Raw genomic sequence first — 24,443 nt, forward strand, 5'->3', positions numbered from 1 at the left:
GTGACGTTCAAAGTCCCTGCAAATGCGCCAAGGGATAGGTGGGTACAAGCTGATGCAAGAACCAACAAATGGCGAAGTTGGGACCAAGGTGGAAGAACTGCAATGGCATATAGGAAACAATTCCAAAGACCAAATCGAGAGGCGTATCGGTTGGAAAATTATAAAGGAAGAAATCCTATGTCTCGGTCCCAGTGGAGAAGGCATCAGAGAATGAAAAAGGCTCAGAAGGAATACAGGCCAAGAGAAGCTGGAGACTCTAGTAGCAACCAAGTCCCATATCAGGGGGCAAAGCCAAACAAACCTCCGGTAGAACGCAGACTATTCGAAGCCGAAAAACTCTTGGATGAAGAAGAGAAGATGCGTTCAAATTCTTGGAAAGAAGAGGACAGAATGACAAATGATTTTGACTCTGATGGAGTGTCATCTATAAACTTGAATTGCAATGTTGTCTCTGTACTCCCTCACGAGTTTAATCAGGAAACTGAAGTAGAAGACTGTGAAGAGGCTGATATCGAAGAAATGGCAAAACACAAACCTGTGTGTTACTATGTGCTGAATAACGGTGCAGTAGAAGAACAGAATGCTTTCTTCGAAAGGCCTGATGAGGGTATGCGAAATCATTTGAAGCCACTCTATATCAGGGCTAAGATTGAGAACGTGGGCATAAATAAAGTCCTAGTTGATGGGGGAGCAGCAGTAAACCTAATGCCTCAATACATGCTAAAAAGAATTGGTATGTTCGATACGGATATAAGGCCACATAACATGGTTTTATCTAACTACGAAGGCAAAATAGGACAAACTCTGGGAGTTGTTCAAGTCAATTTGACAGTAGGCTCAGTTACCAGGCCAACCATGTTCATGGTTATACCAGCAAAGGCAAACTACAACCTTTTGCTTGGTAGGGAATGGATTCATGGAGTAGCGGCTGTGCCCTCAACAATGCATCAGAGGGTGACAATTTGGAGAGAAGATGGTATAGTGGAGAATATCGAAGGTGATCAGAGTTACTACATGGCTGAGGTCAACCAGGTGAACAAAAACAACTTCGACAGGAACTTGGCAAACATAGGCCCTTGTCATGCTGCAGAAGAGATGTATACCCCAAATAAAAATGCATTATACTATTTAACTTTACACCCAAATGGATTCCAATGGGATAGAGAGATCATGGATGGTCCACCAGATACAGCACCATTGGAGAATTATCCGACAGTACGGCCAACAGGCTGGGACGATGACATTAATCATGTCTGAGTCTTCGTTTTTCGAAAAGATTTCGGCCTATGTGGCCGAGAATAAAAGAAAGGCGGCTCTCGAAGCCGAACTATTAGATACAAAGATAGATGCAGTTTCAACCAAAGAAGGAATAACAGAATTGGAGATACGTGCGAGTGTCGAACTCCCTGAACACACGACTCCAGACGAAGAGATCATAAGAGAAGAACCAAACCAAAGGTTAGATGCAATATACGATGAAGAACCTTTGGGGTTCGAAAAAGACCCAATGGCGCCGAATATAAAGATGTTGGCCCAAGATCCACTTGAAGAAGTAAATCTTGGAGACAGTGATCAAAAAAGGATAACGTATATCAGCGCGAAGCTAGAACCAGAATTGAAAGCAACGGTCATCAAAATGTTGAAAGAAAACAGAGATTGTTTTGCTTGGAACTATGATGAGATGCCTGGTCTAGGAAGGGATTTAGTCGAATTAAAATTACCAATTAAAGAAGGGAAGAAGCCCATAAAGCAAACTCCCAGAAGATTCGCGCCAGAAATTCACTCGAAGATTAAAGCAGAGGTCGAAAGACTCTTACGGTGCAAATTTATCCAAACTACAAGGTATGTTGAGTGGATTGCTAATATAGTACCTGTAATTAAGAAGAATGGCTCATTAAGAGTATGCATAGACTTTCGTGACCTTAATGCAGCTACTCCTAAGGACGAATATCCCATGCCTATAGCAGAAATGTTAGTAGACTCAGCCGCAGGTTTTGAGTATTTGAGCATGTTGGATGGATATTCGGGATACAATCAAATTTTTATAGCAGAAGATGACGTATCCAAGACAGCATTTCGTTGCCCAGGGGCAATAGGCACGTACGAATGGGTTGTGATGACTTTTGGTTTAAAAAAAGCTGGGGCAACTTATCAAAGAGCAATGAATTCTATATTTCATGACTTTATAGAAACATTCATGCAAGTGTATATAGATGACATTGTGGTAAAATCTACCTCGGGTATGAGTCATCTGGATCATCTGAGCCAATCATTCGAAAGAATGAGGAAATATGGTTTGAAGATGAACCCCCTTAAATGTGCTTTCTTTGTGCAGGCAGGTGATTTCTTGGGGTTCGTAGTCCACAAAAAAGGGATAGAAATCAACCAGAACAAGACGAAAGCCATTAGGGAAACCAAGTCCCCATCTACGAAGAAAGAACTACAATCATTATTGGGCAAGATAAACTTCTTAAGGAGATTTATCTCTAACTTGAGTGGACGTACGGAAGCTTTCTCACCTCTACTTCGGCTTAAGCAAGGAAAATTCGAATGGCGTGCTGAACATCAAGAAGCTTTCGATCAGATAAAGCAATACTTGACTTGTCCACCAATTCTATCTCCCCCAAATGGGAAGAAGCACATGCGCCTATACATTTCAGCATCAGATAAAACAATAGGCAGCATGCTTGCCCAGGAGGATGAGAATGGCATCGAAAGAGCCATTTATTACTTAAGTAGAGTACTCAATGATGCAGAGACTAGATATACTGATATAGAAAAACTCTGCCTTTGTTTGTATTTCTCTTGTATCAAACTTAAGTATTATATAAAGCCAGTTGATGTTTACGTTTCATCTCATTGTGATGTTATTAAACATATGTTATCTAAGCCAATACTACATAGTCGAATTGGCAAATGGGCTTTAGCCCTTACTGAATATTCATTAATATTTCAGCCTCTCAAGGCAATGAAAGGTCAGATTGTGTCAGACTTCATTGTCGACCATGCAGTGGTTGAGAATCATCAGCATTATGTGGACTTAAAACCTTGGAAGTTATATTTCGATGGTTCAACGCATAGAGAGGGTACTGGGGTTGGAATATTGATAATTTCTCCTGATGGAATTCCAACAAAGCTCAAGTTTAAAATCGAAGGTCCATTATGCTCCAACAATGAAGCTGAATACGAAGCATTAATTGCTGGACTTGAGGCTTTGTTAGAATTGGGGGCAACCAGAGTCGAAATTAAAGGAGACTCCGAATTGGTCATCAAACAATTGACAAAGGAGTACAAGTGCATCAAAGAGAATTTTATCATGTATTTTATCATCGCAAATAGGTTGCTCAAGAAATTCGAATACGTGGAATTAAAACATGTACCAAGGGTGAATAACCAGGAAGCAAACGACTTGGCTCAATTAGCTTCGGGATATAAAGTATCAAAAGAAAAGTTGGAGGAATTGATTGAAGTAAGAGGAAGAGCAATGTTTACTAAACTTTCGCCAAGTGATCTAGAGAACTCACAATTGGGTTATGCCAACAAAGAACAATTCGAAGTACTAAATATAGACTCATTGGCAGACACAGATTGGAGGAGTCCAATTATTAACTATCTGAAAAATCCTTCGACGGATACAGACAGAAAAATCAAGTATAGAGCCCTGTCATATTTTCTGATGGGAAACGAATTGTTCAAGAAAACTCCTGAAGGGGTATTGTTGAAATGCTTGGGAGAAGCAGAAGCATACTTGGCTCTGTCGAACGTACATAGTGGGGCATGTGGTGCACATCAAGCAGGGCACAAAATGAAATGGCTCTTGTTTCGTTATGGGATGTATTGGCCTTCGATGCTAAAGGATTGCATAGAGTTCGCGAAAGGGTGCCAAGAGTGCCAAGAACATGCAGGTATCCAACACGCTCCAGCAAACGAACTAAGTACAATAGTAAAACCATGGCCTTTCAGGGGATGGGCACTAGATTTGATTGGAGAAATTCACCCCAAGTCATCCAAAGGGCAAAGATACATTTTGGTAGGAATAGACTATTTCACAAAATGGGTCGAAGCAATACCACTGGCAAATGTGGATCAAGAGGCGGTGATTGAGTTTATTCAGAAACACATTATATATAGGTTTGGAATCCCAGAAAGTATAACAACTGATCAGGGATCAGTCTTTACTGGACGAAAAATGCAAGATTTTGCCAGAGAAATAGGTTTCAAGTTATTTACTTCTACACCTTATTACGCCCAAGCAAATGGACAGGTTGAAGCAGCAAACAAAATAATAATTGGCCTTATCAAGAAGCATGTAGGAAAGAGACCCAAGAATTGGCATAAGACTTTAGATCAAGCACTTTGGGCTTGTCGAACATCTCCAAAAGAAGCTACGAATACAACTCCTTTCCAGTTGACGTTTGGACATGACGCAGTACTTCCAATTGAGATATGTTTGCAATCAGTAAGGATACAAAGACAAGCAGACATTCCTCCCAACGTATACTGGGAGTTAATGATGAATGAGTTAGTAGATTTGGACGAAGACAGACTTCGAGCACTGGAAATGATAAAAAGGCAAAAGGAAAGAGTGTCCAGAGCTTATAATAAAAAGGTGAAAGGTAAAACTTTTGTTAATAATGACTTAGTCTGGAAAGTTATTTTACCCATAGATCGAAAGAATCAGGCACTTGGTAAATGGTCCCCACATTGGGAAGGACCCTTTCGAATTTTAAAAGTATTCTCGAACAATGCTTACGAAATTGAAGAATTAGCAGAAGATCATAGGATCTTGAGAGTAAACGGGAAATATTTGAAGAGATATAAACCAAGTATGCACGAAGTAAGGATTGCAAAGACGTAGATACTCAGGGTACTACGAAAAGCCAAAATGGTCAGGCGTGTGTCAAAAAATATACTTCACATTGATCAAAATGGCTTCACAATCAGAAAGAATTATGGAAAGAAAAATCAAAGAAGACACCAAAATATTCTTTTCATTTCAAGCGTAGAAGTACATTCATTACAAAAAGATCCAAAGAATAGGATTTGAGGTTACAAAAAGAAAGGAAGGCATATATATATAAAAAGATTAAACCTAAGGTAAAAACTTGCTAGTCAATCCTTTGGTTTAAATTGTCCAAAGACAACACAGGAGAAGGTTCAGCCTCGAACATATCTCTGGCTCCAGAATCACGCATCCTCCTCACTACGCCTTTCTTAAGAAAAATGTAACTAAGAAGTCTCCCGTAGGGAAGACAAGTCACAACCCCTCGACGGTCAACACCGGCAGAGACAGCTTTAACAAGTCCCTTGAAGATCATCAAAGGTATGTTAATTTTCCTCCCTCGAAGACCACAGAGGATGAACTCCAAGTCTTCAACCATGATGTTGTTTTCGTCAATCCGCCGAGGTTGGAATTTCCCCACGAGCATCTGGTGCCAGATCCTGATGACTTTGGCACTGAAGCGATCATTGTCCATAAGAGTTCTCAGCATGAGATGAGTAGTCATGCTGAAACTGTTGTCATCAAAAGTTTCACCAGAGTTATTGCATTTTATCAGATTGGCAATAGTGGTGGGAGTAATGCTGAGACGAGCGTGTCGAATCTCAGAATCAATGGTGGTCCTACCTTCAGGATCTATGCGTAAAGACGCATTCATCCAGAATTCTGCCACCATGTTGGGGTAAATAGCACCCTCTAGGACTTCCTCAAAGTAGAAGTTTAGTTCCTGGTTAACAAACAGGGTTTCGATGGTGATGAAATGGCGAACAAGTTCATCCTCAGAGAGTCTGAACTCGCCTCTAATGAGGGCTTTGATGTCGTTAAAGAAGAGAGGTTCAGCCATTGTAAGGTAAGAAAGTTGTTCTGAAAGAGAAGTTGTGTGTTTTCTTTTTTCTGTGTTTGGTTTGGAGAGAAAACGCATGAATGAGAAATGAAGTTGATATTAGACCCTTTATATAGACTGGGAATACTGAAGGGTGGGATTTAATTGTTAATGAGTGATTGGACTGCGGTTGGTTTTCCAAAGAAAGAAGTTATGGCTTCCGCCGTTTCCCGCCCTTGGAAGTTGAGAAGTAATCATTAAACTGATGCACGCACGTCTTAAAACCGACGTTTTGGAGAAAGTGACGTCACTTTTTAATAATGATTATGGCTAGAAGAAGTGGAAACGTCAAGTCTAGAGGCAAGAGTGCTGCGAAGGATGTTCAGGTTCTACATGTTGCATTTTATAAAAGCACTGTAGGAAATCTAAAGATATATTTTTTGACAAGAAATTGAAAGATTTGCTAAATCAACACTGGCAAATATGATAGAGATAAATGGGAGTCAAGCGTACAAATATTATATGTCTACAGTGGTCTCGATTACAAAATAAAGGTGCAATAAGTAACAAGATCGAAAACATCTAGTTGAAATCCTCAGGGAGATCCTTTTTGATCTTCAAATATTGAGTCTCCCATGAAGACATGCGAAGTTCAATTAGTGCCCGGTGTTTCTTCAACCTTTCGATTTCTGGCACTAACTTTTGTGCAGTCTCGAAATGTTTCATTCCTGACTGCACCACTTCGAGCAAGTCTTGTTGATTAGACTTTTGTAGGACTGCTTGACAACTTTCAGCCTCCTTTATCTTGCCCTCGAGTACTTTGATTTCTTGTTTCCAAGAGCCGATTTTCTTCTCATAATCATCAATGGCCTTCTGATTTTCTGAATGTTTGAGCCTGAGGGCCTCACCTTGTTTCGTTGCGTCCATAGCAGAATTCCATGAAGAGTCATGAGAGGCCTTTGTCTCAGATAGCTCTTTTTCGACATTTTGCCTTCGAAGGATGTTAGCTTGGAGTTGCTCGAGTAGAGAGCCCAGCAGAACAATTACCTCTGAAACTTCTGTGGAAACTTGAAGCAAATCTACTTTCTTTAGAAGTTGATTTAAGTTGTGGCTCTTAATAGGGTCCCGGTTGAGAACATCTACAAGATTGACCCCAAAGAATCTTTCTTTTATTTGTCGAAGAAGACTGGGAATATCTTCCTTGTCACTAGAGTCTGCAGTTACAGCTGGTGAGACATTAAGCTCCGGAGGCGAAGGAGTATTCACATTCATAATGGCCTTTAAGAAACTAAGAGGATCAGTTTGCTTAAGTTGTTCAAGCTCTGAAGGAGTAAGCTTTGCAAGGGCAGGCGTCGAAGTCGTCTCAGGAATGGTTTTTGCGTCAAGAGTCGAAGTTCCATGAGAAACTGGTTTTTCAGGCTGAGAAATCTCTTCCATAGCATCTTTCTCCGACGCAGAATCTTCGTTGTCATGTGATTGCTGGTTCACATTGTCGCTGCCTGAGAATGGATGATCCTCTTCCAAATTTTTGCCTTGATGGGTAGGTGGGGATTCGTCAGTAGAGTGGCTTTCTTCGACTGGTTCATTAGGCAATATGGTAGCAATTGGCCTAACGTCTTCAAAGACTGGCGAAAGAACACGAGTTTGATTTTGAGAGGTACCTATGTTAAACAGAGCAAAGTTAGTCATAAAAATAAACTTTTGAGGAGTTTAGTTAACGAAAGTTAAAGTTTGACAATTACCATAAAGTTTGTCAACATCAATGGTGAGGCCAGGGTCTTTAAAACCGGAAGTAGCAGTGCCAGCATCATCCTGCTATAACAAGGTAAAATGTCAGTACAATTATTTAGTTAAAATCACAAGATAATATGTGGGACAAACCCAAAATACCTTGGGTGGAATATTGTCTGGACTTGAATTATGGCTTTCCACAACGAAAGCATTACTAGCAGCTTTCAAAGGAGACTCTTCAGAGGACGCTTTATCACCAGGAGAAACAGCTTTGGAAGGACTTGCCTTTTTCCCTTTTCTTGAAGGGGTAACAGCTTTGTGTTTTTTCTTCTGTCCTTGTCTAGTTTGAGGAGGGGATTTATCTTCGCCATCCGAACCAGTGGTCGAAGAAGCTTTACGCTTCGAACCCGTTGGGGGTTTCGAACTCTGGCAAGTGCAAAATGAGAAAGATGAGTACTAATCACAGATTGTACAAGATTGAGAGTATGAGATAAGTATGTACCGTGGGCTTCTTATCAGTGACGAGGGAGTCACTCCCACTTGGTTTATTGCTTTTAGATGTCCCAGAGTCTTTTGGGGCAGAAGCTTCCTTAATCTTCCTCCTTCGTGCAACAGCTGTAGTTGAGACTGAAATCAGTATATCAATAAAGAAAAGATAAGTCAGTCGAAAAGATTGTCTTAATCCAGACCTTCAGGTATTGGAGTCAGGACACGAACATGTTTAAGATCTATATGAAGATGTCCTTTGAAAGTATCCAAGGTATGCTTAGTCGGAACCACTCGTTCAGCGCGTTTTTTGGTACTCTCTTGAAGAATTTTGAGAGCATTCCCACACACGAACCAGTCTGGGAAAGGAGGACTTAGAGCCACACCAAAATCAGCACTTGGTAGTGGGGGAATTTTGGAGGATTGAGTTTGAAAGCCACTTCATAACGTAGTTCTGGTCGAACATACGAGGGCAATTTCAACTTATTTAGTTTGGCGGAAAACTTTTCGCGCAAAGTAACTGCAGCCTCACGAACGGTCCGACTAAGATCATCAGGCCTATAGATAGTTTCAAAGAATTTTTGAAAAGCTTGGATTTCTTTAATATGAGTGGAAGTACCTTTTTGGAAGTTCTCCTGCACATCATTGAAAGCTGCAGTTAGTTCCTGAGCAAGGCTATCAGCATCAAAAATTTGAGAGCTATAATACTCTGTCCACCATTGATGAAAATCTGGTGTAGAGTAAAAAGAAGGTTCAAAAGGAATAGGAGAAAGATTGGTGACGTCAACGTATTTGTCGATTTTTTGTTCACATTCTTCTTCAGTCAAATACAAAGTGTGGAAACACATATGGTTCCTTTTCTCATATAAGCACTTGGGTGTTATTTGAGTTAGCCCAAACTGTCTCGAGACCAAATTTGGTTGATAACACATGAGGATACATTGACCCTTTGATGGTCGAAGACGGTGGGAAAATAATCTTGGAGTCAGAAAGGCTTCCCAAATTTCCATAGATTCAGTTTGTTGATCCTGAGATGTTGGTGGAAATTTTCGAGTAAACCATTCAGGACCTATTGTTCTGTGTACAAATGGGACCATAGAAGGATCGAACTGGTCACGCCGAGCAAACATCATCGAATACGCCAGGAAATGTTCATGAAGCTTTCCCATTTCCTCTTTTGGAGTTAGGTAAGCTAACCTGGTCCCCTCTATAGTTTGATTTTTGATTGTGCTATCCTCCTCATTGACATCTCCTCGAAAGGGAAGATGAGTTTCGAATGTAGCATTAAGCCACAGTTGCAATAGCTAGAAAGGACCGGCGTAAAGTAAACTACCAGATTTGAAATTCTTGGTAAGGTTTGCAGCTTCACTAAGGTTTTCATAAAGAGACCCTAGAAGTAGTTGGCTGAGGTTGAGCTTTTTCCCAGCATGCAATTGATTAGCCATGCAAAGGTACCTTTTCGCAACTTGGATAGACCTTGAACAGAAGGCACATCGTGAAAGCCATAATGCTAGAAAAGCAATATGCTCTTCATCAGATACTGTCGCTTCAGTGGTAATATGATGCTTCTGGATGAATGCCGTATAAGTGACTTGCGAATCGTTAAAACCAATAGTGTCATTATCCATTTCATTGGGATCGAAGGTTTCACCAGTTGGTCGAAGTCCTGTAATAGCGGCCACGTCGAAAAGCGTGGGGGTAACCATTCCACATGGGAGATGGAAGGTGTTGTGAGAAGCATCCCAAAAATGAACCGCTGCTACTAACATGGGTTGGTTGTATTCTAAACCCGTTCTTGACAGTTGAATCAAATCGTATATTCCTAATGTTTTCCAGAAGGATCCTTTTTGTTTCTCTACCTTTTCTAGCCAGGCATAGTACAAGTCAGGATCTTTGGCTAAAGGGATTGACCTAAACACTTTTACAGAATTGGTCATATAGTTTAACCTAATTTTGGTTAAAGCTAAAGGGGTTGCGGTTGAAGTTTCCTCAACATTAGCAGATTTGCCTAAAGGAGAGCGACCGTCTTCATCTATCTTAACTTTGCTAACTAATGGTCTAGTCTTGTAGTAAGCAGGAAAAAATTTATTCACAGATTGGATACTTTCACTCGGTAACGGACCCATAAAGGCAAGAGTTTTTCCAGAGAGTTCAAAGGGAATGATTACCTGGGAAGCGTAAATAGCGCGTATTTCTTCAGTGTTAGGGTTTGGAACGAACTCTCGTTCCCCAGAACGTGTTGTTGATTGGAGCTTCAAAGCGGGTTGAAGAACATTTGAAGATGAAGCCATGGAGAAATTTCTGATTAAAAGAACAAGATTCTAAAAAGAGTGAAGATGTTTCAATTTTTCGGTGAAGAAGATGAATGAAAGGCGGTATAGAGACACAAGATCAAGTATTTAAAGGTTTAACGGAAACCTTTTTAAATCTTTTGGGTAAAGCCCAAGAGACACGTGGCGGCTGGTGATTTAATCCAACGGCGGTCGAATGAGTTAGCTTCACTCCTAGTATGTAGGAGTAATGATCAGGAAGTAAGGTTAAAACGTGGGAATGTAAGTTATGAGAAGACATCTTTGAAAATGACAAGACGTTTCGGAAACAGTGTTATCAGTGATTATGACGCTAGTCAGCAGTCTTGGAACTTTCAAGGATCATAAAAACGAAATCTTATAATGACAAGAAACGCCTATTTCTGTTGATTCTCGAAACAGGCATTTATTGGGGGCAATTTGTTAGCTGAAGATTTCGTTTTATATTGTTTGTCCTTCGAAGGAGTTGAGAATCGAAGGAAAGATGGTTACTGATGGCCATCCCTTAAAAAGTAAAAGAATGGCTACTGATGGTCATGCTTCGAAAAATAAAGACTTCTAAGTTCGATGAAGATAGTGAATGCTGAAAGATTAATGAAAGCATATGTCTTCGGGACTTAGACAAAATTCATAGAATATGTATTCAAGTATTACTACTTAGCGTGTTTTTTAGTAGTGTTTGTTTAATACACTGCCACGCATCGAAGATGGACTCAGGCGGGAAGATTTGAAATTCGAAGACGGTTTCGTAACCGTTCAATAACAGATGGCTTCGCTGGAAGTTCTGATGAGAAACGTGGCAGCATATTAGTATAGGACCGTTAAGGTCGAAACTAGTATAAATAGGAGTCTTAATGTTAGGATTCTGTGTGTTCATTTTGTACAAATCACTCACATATTTACTCAAGTATCAAGCGTTAAGAGAAAGAGTTCGCTGAGAAAATGTACGTATGACACCACCATTTTAATACATGTGTATTATCTTTTGTTTTTATCTTCCAGAATTACTACATTTCGTTTACTTCTTGCCATTTACATTTCTGTATCTTTATTTTAACGTCATTTATTTTCGAATTACTTTCATGCTATTTACTTTCAAAGTCTTTTACATTTCTGCAGTTTAAGATTCTTTACGTTTCAATTGTCCTTTTAATTTTCTATGTTATGTTACTTATCTTTCCATTGAAATCACATTTATATGTAACAAAGTGATTGTCAAGACTATTTGTTCTTTAATCGAACAACGCTTATTGAAGAAGACAAATAATGAATATGGTTCGAACAAACATTGATAACAATCTTCTTGACTATGTGTCCTAGGATCAATCTAGTCGATCCTGCAAGTAACCAAATCATATTTATTATAGTTTGGAAGACTAGCGGTTGTTTACCGGAAATCACCGTAAACAGGTCCACAGTGTTCCGGGCTATGTAGACAGAAAAAGGACATGATCACCGTAGCAATGGTGATGACCATAAGAAAACACGTTTCCCACCACTTCGCCATTTTGTCGGGGAAGAAGAAAGGATGGATATGAAGTAAGAATTTGAGAGATGAATTAGAATTTGATGTGAGATTTTATGGAAAAATGAGAGGTATTTATAGAATGGAAAGAAGGATAGAGACGTTGGGGAATGAAGTGATTCCGTACAAAAGGAATATTTTGAGTGGAAGTAAGATTTGAAAGAAAGTGTATGATAGTGTTGGGAAAAAGAGAGATATATAGGATAAAGTTAAGATTTGACTTTTTGAAAAAAGAGATTTGAAAAGATTTTTGAAAATAATGGAATATAGTACAAAAATTAATGGGAAACAATAGACAATAATAATCTACTTGTTACCAGTACAGTCTGAGTTTCCTGATTCTGCGCCTGCAAAAGATTTAACTTTGTACCAATTGTGTCAGTACTATTTATCTGTAAATAAATAAATAGCATGTGTGAAGTAATAAACAGTATTTGGCGTTTGCGTAAGAATAAATTCAACTGCAAGCCAAAATACTGTATAAGAAAAATTCTAAAAACTAAGTATTTCACATGTCAGGATATTTATTGAAATAAAAAATCCATGATTATGTGAGACTCTTAATTTTTAGATTGGAGTTTTCTTGAAAAAAGATGCGGGCAAATTTTGGGGTATAACACAAAGGTTTATGGCTTAAGAGTATTAGGGTAAGGTTTGTGGCTTATGTAAAGAAAGGTGACAGAAAGTTAATAGGGTAAACCTATTGAAGTTTTGGGGAAGGGGACTCGCCTTGTTACCAAGTGCCTATGTACCTCCTTATGGAGGATCAGAGTCTACGTAGTTCGGGGTATGTTTGTGTTTTTTAGAGGTTGTACGCCTTTGTAATTTGTATGTTGAGTGTTTTAAATCAATTGCAGTACGCAGTTTGCAATCAATCGTAGTTTACGAAAATGTTAATGATTTGTTATATGGAATACAACCCTGTTTAGCGTTTTGAAATTTTGTTAATCGCGTTGATCAATTGATTTGATCAACATAATTAACAAATTGATAAAGTGTTACTAATTATCGTAACCAATTTATTCGATTAAAACCTTTAGTAAATAGGACCTGTCTGAATATCTTATTTAAATTAAAGTAAAATAGAATAATTTACTATTAATCACCGTAATCGATTAATTCGATCCAAACAATTAATAAGTTGACCCTAACCTAAATTATCTAATTAATTAAAACTATGTAACCTAAAATTAAATCTACTAAAATCTAAATTAATTAAATTTAATAATTAAATACCAACCCTAATTTTCTAGATGGTTAAATTAAATTAATTCTAAAAAATCAATATTGATTAAAACCTAAATAAAAAATTAAATTGGTAATATGAATCTCAAGTTAATTTGTTTTTAATTGTTTTTTTTAGAAAAAAAGAAAAGGTTTTGTTTTTAAAAACAGATTTTTAATTGGCTTAAAAAGAAAAACAAGTTATAATATAAATAAACAAATAAAAAACGTTAAAAGACCTGGCACCGATCGTGTGTAATGCTTTCCCGAGGGAGCATGGTGGTCCTGCAAGCTGGTGGGCGTTGGATCCATCTCTAAAGTCATCCAAGGGCCTTGAAGCGAAGGCACATCATGGACCTTCCTGCAGTAACGCGCATGGAATCCAGAAACAGTTTTAATTCAAAAAAATAGGTGAGAGCGAGGATCAAACCCCCTCCCTCACACGTAAACCCTTCGCGCTCCACTTTTGCCAATAAACCAAGACTTGTTCGCTGTTAGTAAAATAACTCGAAATAATAATATATGAAAAACAAAAACAGTTAGGAATTTGAACGAAACTTTCGCGCGCCCAGGTCCTTCATCTCTCGCTGGGTTTCTAAAAACCAAGAAACTTTTGGCCACGGTTTTTTTGCGTGGTCATAGGTCTTCAACCTTCAAAACCTGCGTATCACTAACGAAAATTAAAATTCAATAACCCAGATCGACTGGGAACAACTCCACGAATCCCGTGATGCCCTTAACTTGGGTTAATTCCTCCTCTAGCGAAAAACCCCAATCTCGAGCTTTTGAAACCTAGCCATGGTGTAACACAAACCTTGCACTCAAATACCAATTGAATGATACAGAAAGCTTGCAAACAGGATTTTAAACATAAATATATAGTCAAAACATATTCATGATGCACGAATTGCCATAACCAGAAAATAAAAGAATGGCAAACCGTAATGCTTGTCTGAGTTGATTCAAGATGTTTTGGGCGATGGTGATGATATGGTTAGTCTCATAAATCTTCAAGGAAGCTCGTTTGATGCTTGGAAGGTCTTGAATTGGCCTAGAACTCGGTTTGCTATGTCACTCTTTTTTACGATTTTTTATGAATCTCGCATGGGATTCTCTTGAGCCAATCCTCTTTTTTTCCCCTGTATTGGCACCAGTTATACATATATAGAGCACGAATTAGGTCAAGAAATTGGATCAAATCTTGGTGAATTAAGAAGATTGGAATTTGATTTAAAAATCACATTCAACCTTTCGAATTTTGGTTTAATTTCACTCTTTTCTTTCCAATCTCTCTTAATCACGAATCCTGCTCTAATTATATTGATATAATTCCGATCTTTTGATCACATAACAGATCTAAACCAAATCCTTGATTTTTCCATTATTTATTTTAATTAAATTGAATTTAAAATGAATTAAAAAATCAATATAAATAAAATAAATAATAGAATGGCATGGAATTGGGCCAGGAGACTTCTAACAAGATTAGAATCATGTTTGGATCAAAGAACTATGGGCCCATTTGGAAGAAAACTCCTTTTGAGCCATATTTGTTTCACATTTTTCACCCAAATTTGTCCAACTTTGATAAAGCATATCTCCCTCAATTTTTAAGATATGGAAGAGTTCTAGGACTTTTTGGAAACCTCAAGATGTCTTCTACAAGCCACTTGGAAACCTTTTTTCTATTTGAGGATTTTATCTTGATGATATGGGCTTCGACAAAAAACTGCTTTTGGTTGACTTTCAAAAAGGACCTATAATCTTTTGGACCATATCTCTTAAATGAAGCATTTCTGGCCTTGGCATTAGAGAGACAAAGTTATAGAGAATTCAATTTCCTTCAAGATAGGCTTTGTTTGAGAAATTTCTGATGTTCCATGTGAGAGTTATAGCTGGTCAAAGTTGGGTTGACGTTTAGTCCAAAACCCTAATTTTAGAAACTTGGACATTTAGTGCTTTTGAAGCTTTCCTTGATGAATCATGATCAATTACTAATCAAATTATGAATGTGACTTCAAAATGTTGATGTTTACCAAAAATCAGGAGTTTTTACTGTAATTTGACCATAGTTGACTTTCAGGTCAAACTAGTCGACTGTTGACTTTTTGAGCTGTTGATTGAGCAATCTTGTGAATCAGAACCTGATTTGACCTTGAGGGAAGAAAAACCTTAATTGTGGGCTTGTTGCTTAGGAGAGAGATAGGCAGGCTTATTTCTTAGTGCTTGAGCCAAAATATTTTAAAATATGATGGGAAAATTTTGGGGTATGACAGCTGCCCCTATTTAATTACCTTGGATTGAATGGCGTGAGAATACGCAGGTCTCGTGCTTTTCGGATCGAAGAGTAATTAAATAATGGTCAATAAAGTTTTGGCATGATGGTCAATAAAGTTGTTGTATCTCGGCTTACGAGAATCTCCGAAATCAAAATTCAAAAGGATAACTTATGTGTCCTTATAATTGAAGACTCGGCCAGTCAGCTTCAAGCCAGTAATGGCCGCAATATCCAGAAGTGTCGGTGTGATCATACCATACTTTGTGTGGAAAGTGTTGGTCGAGCCTTGCCAAAATTGAATGGTAGCAAGCAGCATGCCACAGGAGTAGGGTGGACCACAACATGATATTTGAAATAAGGTGTGAATACCCATCTTCTTCCAATGATCTAGCTTATCTGCTTCTAGCCGTTTCATCCAAGCGCAGAATTTAGGAGAATTCCTAGGAGGTGCAGTCCTGAAGTTCCTATCTACATATTAAAGAGAGAGAGGTTTTTGGAGAGAAACTAGAGGTTCTGTAAGATGGCTGGTGGGGAAAAAGGCATGTCTTTTTATAGAGATTTCAGGTTGACGATTCTTTGGAAGTAGACCCAAAAAGGCTAAAGGTTTGTTATTTAGAGAAAAGGGGATTAATACATGCGATTGCCAGATTTTGGTTTTCTCCTCAACAAAGGGAGGTTCGGGAACGTATTCTTTGCCATTAACAAGAAGGGGTTGCTTGAGCTCTGTAGCAAAAGGAGTAGGCGTGGAGCTTGCCATTGGAAGAAGATAGAGATTTGAAGATTTGAAGAAAAATCGCTTATTTGTTCCTGAAGCAGAGAAAGGAAAATGGCAGAAAAAGTGAGTTGGAGGAGAAGAAGGGTTTATAAAGGACAAAAACCCTAGTTATAGGGGGAAAATAAAAAGAAAAAAACGTTTGAGTTTTGGTTGTAGCGCGTGAACCCACGTCCCTATATCTACGGACACGTGGAGCGAAGTGGCGTTCGAGGGGAGTGCCACATCTCTTACTCAAAAAAAGGAGTAATGAGGAAGTGATGGTTGCGCGTCTCAAGGGAAAAGAGGAGACATTATCATAATAACACGACGTTAGAAACATGGAGTGAACAGTTATGCCATTAAGGAGAAGAGGAAACGAATAAGTAAAGGACGATGGTCGATATCTCAAAGACGCCATTATCTCATTAGGATTGACACTCGAATATGGCATCTCTGGGGGGCATTTTGTTACTGCAAAAACCTGTTGAGGTATACTGATGGTGTAATTAATGGAGGAGTCTTATAAATTAAAGGAATGGCCTTATAAAAGGGAATTCGTGAGAGTCTGGGTCGAATATGGGAAAAAGCTTAAGAAGTGATAAGCTGGGAAAAGCCGACGTAATGTACAAAATTAGGCCGAACCTCTTTGTTGACCATATGAGAAGTTGAAACTTAGAAAAGGTTTGGTTTTTGTGTGCATTGGAAGGTAGCGTCGAGGTGAAGATTTGAGCGGGACAATTTAAAATTCAAATGTTAGCGGTTAGCAAAAGATTAGTTCCCAAAACAAGCGCAAAAAACGTGGAGAGCAATTTTTTAAATCGTGTAGCCAGTCAATTAGCATGTAGACGGTTATCTTGCAGTTATTTTAACTTATAGGTAGTTAATTTATTGTATTATAATTAAGAGATCCTACAAAGGGCTTTGGGTTTTCACTTGTACTGAAATCACTTGTAGAAACTTCATATTCCCAGAGCGAGGAAGCAAAATTTTTCAAGAGTGCTAATGTACGTGAATTACCATTTTTACTTCAATGTAATTTCCATATTTTTCAATCGTTCCTTTTGAACACTTTGTCTTAATTTCTTTTTCTTTTGAAGTATTCTTTTACGTTATTGTTTACGTTATTGATATTGGTTCTATTACGATGATAGAATTCACTAAAGATACCTTTGTTGTGTATACCTTTTGAATGTTATAGTGTTCTGTCGGTCACGTGTCACCCTCAGTCGATAACATCAGCGTCTTTTGTGGAAAACTTCACTTCAAACTCTGTAAGAAACCGTTTCTTACTTAAATAGTGTAGTTGTGTCAATTTGGACAAGTCAAACATCAGTTACATTAGCACATGTCTTAGGATCAACTAGTCGATTATGCAAGTAACCCCTAGTTTATAGGCTTTGGGAGGCTAGCAGTTGTTTACCAATTTTCACAGTAAACAAGCCCATAAAATAAATAATTATGAAAGTTTAAAAGGAAAGAAAGCATATAAAGACATTGCCTTCCATTAAGAATTTGTCACAAACATTTATGGATAACTTTTGTAATAACCCAATCGATTGGGTATGAGTGCCAATCGATTGGACAATACAATATTTTATCCAAAATTATTCTGACAATTCCTAATTCAACTGACACAACTCCAAAATATTTTTAAAGATGTTTTCTTAAGAATTAAAGGCTTAAAAATTGTTTTAGTGTCTGTGTTTTAACCATATAAATTTACAAAAAATACCCTTGTATTTTTATAAAACACGGTTCACTCAGACGCGACACAGAAAACTTTCACACTTTGAAGCTTCACGACTTGTCAAATAACTGAAACATATAGACACTTGCTTGAATATTCTTTGAGATGAGGCTTGAAATTTTTTCAAGTTAAATGTCATCATAAGATGATGTTCGCAGTGATCGTCAAACCCTAATTTATCTTCTTGCATCTTTAATCGCTTTGCATTCTTGAATCGGTCATATACTGTAAAAGTTGTTATACAAGTTGCATCATCATACACAGGGGCGGTTCTGTAGCCCAGCAAGCCCGGGCACGCGCCCGGGCTCAACCCCTATTTTCTTTGTATTCCCCCAAATTTAATAGCCGATTTTTAAAAGAAACTATGGGCAAAATTAGTAAAAATAAGGGTGTAAAAATTAAAACAGATGAATACCCAATGGTCCAGACAGGCCCAATCCAATTAATTATTTATTACTTAAAACAAATTAAAAAAGAACAAAACTAAACAGTATCGAAAACAAATTCTGAACCGCCCCTGCCCTGCTGCTGCACTGTTCCTATTCCTCTCTCTCTCCAAGACGTCACTTTCCAGCACACTAGCAGAGGGTAACATGCTTCTTCATTTGTCTAATTGTTTTCTTATTAGTTTTATAGTAATACAATATTATATAGTTATAGATGTTGTAAAAATCTACCCTTATAGTTTGTGTAAACCCAACCTTGTTCAATAGAAATTTGAAAATCAAACCTTTCTTGTTTTATCCTTTTTTAAACCCAACCTTTCTTGTTTTATCCTTTCTTTTTTTCTAGTTTAATATAGGTCAATTTTACATAGTTTAATATAGGTCAATTTTACATAATTTAATTTAGAATGAATGATAGTTCAATTTTTCTTTTAATATTTATATTGTAGTTTTTATTTTAACAGAAATTCTACTCTTTTTTTTTTGGATTCTAATATAGTATCAAAGATTTTGGTTAATTTAATAGATCATTCATAATAATAAAATTCTCTTTTAATTTTGTTGTTATGAATTATTTATTTTATTTAATTATTCGATCTCGTCAATTTGTGTGTTATAAATTGTTTACTTAAAAATTCGTTTCACTGAATCATTAAATTTCAGAGATGAGGAGGTTTTTGGTTCCTAGAACAAGTATTGAGAAAGTGAATGTTAAGCAACCGGAAGTCGAAGTAGAAGAAACACCACCTAATGTGGCCAACGAGTTTAATCCAAATGAGATTGTGCGTGATCCAGGATGTAGGAAACAAATTCATGAGTATGCTCCGGATATTCAAGACCCAGTGAGGAGGGCATATATATTGAAGGGTCCAACGCAACCAGATTTAGCAAGATTTCCTAGTACTCAATTTGGGAAGTATTCAAGAGCATTTTGTAAAGCATGGTATAAGAATTATACATGGATTGAATACAGTGAGTCGAAGGATGCAACTTATTGTTTCTATTGCTTTCTCTTTAAGCCGCCCGGGAGGGCCGAACACTTTGGTTATGAAGTCTTCAACAAAGACGGATTTAAGGATTGGAAGCATGCATCTAAAGGCTTTAAAGATCATATTGGTAGTCATGATAGTAAGCACAACTCATGTGTGAAGCACTATGATGATTATAATAATCAAAGACAAAGTGTGACAAGTATCTTTGCTAGAGCAACTAGGGAATCAGAAGAATTGTATAAGATCCGTTTAACTTGTTCTTTAGATTGTACTAGATATCTCTTAGCACAAGGCATTGCTTTTTGTGGCCATGATGAAAGCTCTACTTCTCTAAACAAGGGAAATTTTAGAGAGATGGTGGATTGGGTAAAATCTAATGATGACAAAGTAAGAGATGCTTTTGATCGTGGTTCAAAAAATTGCACTATGACTTCCGGTGACATTCAAAAGGAGCTTGCAACGTGTTATGCACATGAAGTTACGAAGGTGATTATGGAAGAGCTTGGTGATAGACAATTCTCTGTGCTTATTGATGAGTCACGTGATATATCTGTCAAAGAACAAATGGCGGTGATGTTGAGGTTAGTACAATGAGTTTGTTATTGAAAATACTACAATTATTAACTTAAACTTGTAAATTTCATTCAAACATAGACGAATACATTTGAATTTTTACTTATTTTTCTAGGTTCTTGAACGACAAAGGGAAAGTTGTGGAACGATTTATTGCTCTACATCATGTCAAATATACTACATCTGAGGCACTAAAGGATGCTCTTTATGGTATTCTCGATCGTCATACGTTATCTATTTCAAGGATACGAGGGCAAGGATATGATGGGGCTTCAAATATGAGAGGTGAGTTTAATGGTTTACAAAGAAAGATTCTAGATGAAAACCCTTATTCTTTCTATGTCCATTGTTATGCTCACCGTTTGCAATTAGTGGTTGTGTCTGTTGCTAGTAGTTGCTCATCTATTCATGATTTCTTTGAGTACATCTCCTTGATTGTAACCACAACAAGTGCATCTTGCAAGAGAAAGGATGCTTTGAAGGAGGCACAACACCAAGATATTTTGAATAAACTTGAGAGTGGTGAGATATCTCAAGGAAAGGGCTTGCACCAATCATCTAGTCTCGCTAGACCCGGAGATACAAGATGGGGTTCACATTATACTACCTTGATTCGTTTGGATCAGATGTGGTCCTCTGTGTTAGAGGTGCTTAGTATTGTTGATGAAGATGGACGTGGACCATCTCAAGCGGCGGGCTTGATAGAAAAAATGGAGAGCTTTAAATTTGCTTTCATTTTGAAGCTTATGTTAAAGTTGTTTGGTATCACAAATGAACTTTCAAAAATCTTGCAAACAAAAGATCTTAATATTGTGCTTGCTATGGAATTAGTTTATGATGTTAAAGCTCGATTGGCTATATTGAGAGAGAGTGGTTGGAATGATTTATTTAGTGATGTCCAAGAATTTTGTTTTGCTCAAAGTATTCTGGTGCCAAATATGGATGAAGAAATACCGGTTCGGGGACGTTCAAGAAGAGAAGGGAGGACTGTCACTAATCTTCACCATTACCGTGCAGAGATTTTTTATGTTGCTATTGACAAAATATGTGTGGAGATGGATCACCGGTTTTGTGAAGGAAGTAACGTTGTGCTGGATTGCTTCTCATGTATTGACCCCAAGAACTCTTTTTCCAAGTTTGATGTTGATAAGCTTGCTCGTCTTGCTAATATTTATCATGCAGACTTTTCTGATGATGACCGTGGAACAATAAGGGAGAAACTTGAGACTTATGTACATCAAGTGAAAAGGCATGCTTCTTTTACTTCTTGTGAAGATGTTCAAAGTTTGGCTATGAAGATGGTTCAAACTGAGAAACATTTGGTATTTCCTTTGGTTTACAAGCTCATTGAGTTGGCTTTGATATTGCCGGTGTCGACAGCATATGTTGAAAGAGCTTTTTCAGCAATGAAGATTATCAAGTCTAATTTGCGCAACAAGATCAACGATGTATGGTTCAATGACTTGATGATATGTTACACCGAGCGGGAGATATTCAAGTCACTTAAAGATGTTGATATTATTCGAACATTCACCGCAAAGAAGTCCCGGAGAGGGCATTTACCTGTTAATTTTATTTAGCACACTATTCGCAGGTGAGGTTTCATCTCTCTTATGTAGCACACTTTATGACTATTTTATATTGTCAAATGTAACTTTCAGTTAAATTTTTTTGCCCAGGCTATATAAAATTCCTGGCTCCGCCACTGATCATACACTCCACTCAATTATAATCATCAAAAGCACATTTTTGATATCACACTTTAATCACTTTTTTCAAGTAACCTGAAAAAAATGGTCCACAAAATTTTATTTGAATTTGTTGATTCATTAACATATTTTTATTATTTTTATGAACATTAATAAAAAAAATCTAATTAGTCTCCTAAATTTTTTATTTATTATTTTAACAACTAAAATTCCAATTTTAAAATATACACGTCTGATCTCGATCCAACATCTAATCAAACAAACAAAATGAATAATGTATTTTGTGATAGCAACAACCTTAATTCAATTATTGGTTAGAACAAAAAAGCACTTTGTCAAACTCCCTAATGCAAAGCATCCTATGTTAAAGCGATGTAAAAGGTAGTACAAAAAGAGACGTTACTTTGTCTAAATGCATATTGACAAGATGGAACACATGAAACGGACTACCACGGGTAATGCCTAAATCTATTTATGGCTAAACTCAACCGTACTCTAAGCTATAAAACCATACTTAGATGCAAAAGCGGTGTAAAAAGTTAATTTTAGTGGAAACATGATGGAGGAAGACAAAGTGGGGGAGATTGTTTAGGAAATTGGCTGGAAAATTACTACAAAGAGTGGTGCCGTAAGACAGCGACTGCTCACTAACTCTTTTAAACCGACACATGTCCGTGAACCAAAGGGTGGTTCAGGTAATAATATTCAACAACAACTATGGATAAACAAAAAGACAAACATGTACACTCATAAAAACCATTATGTCTGTTGCTAAATGTGAAATTCCTAATTTAGACACGACTCAACATCTGCCAGCTTGTAATTGGTGTAATGTAATGTCAATTTTAATGAATTTGTCCTAAACAAATAGTTGAAGCTGGATTCAAGAGAGTTGCTCTATTTTAAAATTGTGCATATTAGGTGTTGACCCATTAAACATTTCACACCGGCCAGAGTAAGTCCATGATACAAAAAGTTGGCGCACATGTGCAGGCAACATAATTTAAGTGGTGGTGTTGGTCATGAAACATTATTGGGTAAATTATTAATTTAATTGTATAATAACATGGGCATATAAAAGCAATTAATTTAAGCATTACTATAATATTGACACCAAAAGACAGACTTCTCACAGCAATCTTTAATAAAGTTCACGTTGTCTAAAAAAATTATATAAATAATTTTTTTCACTTTAAATTTATTCTCTATTTACTTAACTTTTCTTAGATACATAAAATTCAAGTTATCAATTACCATATTTCCAAAAGTTGTTTGTTATGGGGCTAAACTAAAAGGAAGAGTATAATGAATTGAAATTACTTTTTATAATATAAAAACTTTCAATAATTGTAAAGAAGCTGAAAAGCTATATTTTCTAGAACTAGAATAGTAATACCTTTTATTTATTTATTTTTAAGAATGGAAATAAAATAATAGTAGATGCTTTTAACCATTTGCGTATAGGAGTATATAAAAATAGGTAGCATTTCAATTTTTTAAGAGAGAAATTTGGAGGAATCTTCAAAGCCATTATTGTTGATGCCTTAATAGCTGTCCTTCCACTTCTTTGTTTCAAGTCCCCCACTTCTTCTAACCTTACCCTCTCTTTTTATATATTCTCTCCCTTTTCATTCATTGTTCACTACTCCCTCTTTTCTCATCTTCTCTCTCTTTCAAACAATTTTTCCTTCTCCAAAATCTCTCTCCCTTACTAAAAATCTCAAAATGGCTTCCTCTGCAGCAGTACAAGTTTTTCTTATCTTAGGCCTTCTAGCCACCTCTTGTTTTGCACAAGCCCCAACTGCTGCACCAACACAGCCACCAACCGCAACTCCAGCACCGGCTACACCACCAACGGCAACTCCTCCAACTGCAACTCCTCCTGCTGCAACACCTCCAGCTGCAACTCCTCCTGCTGCCACTCCTCCAGCTGCAACACCACCTGCAGCCACTCCAGCACCCGCCTCTTCTCCAGCAAGTTCCCCTCCAGCTCCAACACCAACTGATGGACCCACTTCTTCCTCTCCTCCTGCACCTACTCCAACCGCCCCAGCAAGTGGACCCGGCTCTTCACCATCTGGCTCACCATCTGACTCTCCACCTTCTCCATCTGCAGCATTTTCCTTCAGCAAACCCATCATTGCTGCAACTGCTCTCTCTGCTGCCCTATTCGCCATCGTTTTCTAGATTCGTCCACGGGGATCTTGATCTGACTTTTCATTGACGGACGGACGGGATCTATTTGATTTTAAATTCTGAGTAGTGTTTTATTTTGTTTTCATGTGTTATTATTCTCTTTCTCTATTTATACTTTTTCGTTGATGTGTTTGTTGATTCGACGGACGGACGGGATTGATCTTCATGATTATGATGATGATTTATTTTGTGATTCATTTTGCTTTGGTGTTCACACGTGTATGTAGATGACCGTGATGATTTCATTGTACATCCATTAATTCATAGAATAAAATTGTTTGTCATTCTTTTTATCCCTTCTTCTTTATTATTATCGTTTTTCTTTTGGTGGAAAATTAGTTTCTTCAATTAGATTCAATAATTGTTGGTCTGACAACCTTAATTTAAAATAATTTGCATAATTATTTAAAATTGATCACAAGATAATATTATTGTTATTATTATTATTGTTATTATTATTGTTATTATTATTATTATTATTATTATTATTATTATTATTGTTGTTGTTATTATTATTATTGTTATTATTATTATTATTATTATTATTATTATTATTATTACTACTACTACTACTAGCGTTCAAACGTATTTTTTTATTTTATATTGATCTTAATTTAAAATATTTAATAAATAAATTTTGTGATAGAAATA

The 24,443-nt window shown here is 37.2% G+C and overlaps 3 protein-coding genes across 3 annotated transcripts; 1 reads left to right on the forward strand and 2 right to left on the reverse strand.

Annotated features, from left to right (window-relative positions):
* Window positions 1–6,332: 6,332 nt before the first annotated feature.
* Window positions 6,333–8,428, reverse strand: LOC131646146 (uncharacterized). The gene is made up of 4 exons (XM_058916281.1): window positions 8,056–8,428; window positions 7,713–7,979; window positions 7,565–7,634; window positions 6,333–7,483 (listed from the first exon to the last, which is right to left on the reverse strand). Exon 4 carries the CDS (start codon window positions 7,257–7,259, stop codon window positions 6,405–6,407), a length of 855 nt encoding a protein of 284 aa, XP_058772264.1. The 5' UTR covers window positions 7,260–7,483; window positions 7,565–7,634; window positions 7,713–7,979; window positions 8,056–8,428; the 3' UTR covers window positions 6,333–6,404.
* Window positions 8,429–18,987: 10,559 nt separating this feature from the next.
* LOC131646147 (uncharacterized) lies at window positions 18,988–21,467 on the forward strand. Its single transcript, XM_058916282.1, has 2 exons — window positions 18,988–19,895; window positions 20,003–21,467. Exons 1-2 carry the CDS (start codon window positions 18,988–18,990, stop codon window positions 21,465–21,467), a joined length of 2,373 nt encoding a protein of 790 aa, XP_058772265.1.
* Window positions 21,468–23,033: 1,566 nt separating this feature from the next.
* Window positions 23,034–24,041, reverse strand: LOC131646148 (glycine-rich cell wall structural protein). The gene has a single exon (XM_058916283.1). It carries the CDS (start codon window positions 23,771–23,773, stop codon window positions 23,270–23,272), a length of 504 nt encoding a protein of 167 aa, XP_058772266.1. The 5' UTR covers window positions 23,774–24,041; the 3' UTR covers window positions 23,034–23,269.
* Window positions 24,042–24,443: the final 402 nt, after the last annotated feature.

This window comes from Vicia villosa, linkage group LG2, assembly GCF_029867415.1.
Source record: "Vicia villosa cultivar HV-30 ecotype Madison, WI linkage group LG2, Vvil1.0, whole genome shotgun sequence".
NCBI classification, from domain to species: Eukaryota; Viridiplantae; Streptophyta; class Magnoliopsida; order Fabales; family Fabaceae; genus Vicia; species Vicia villosa.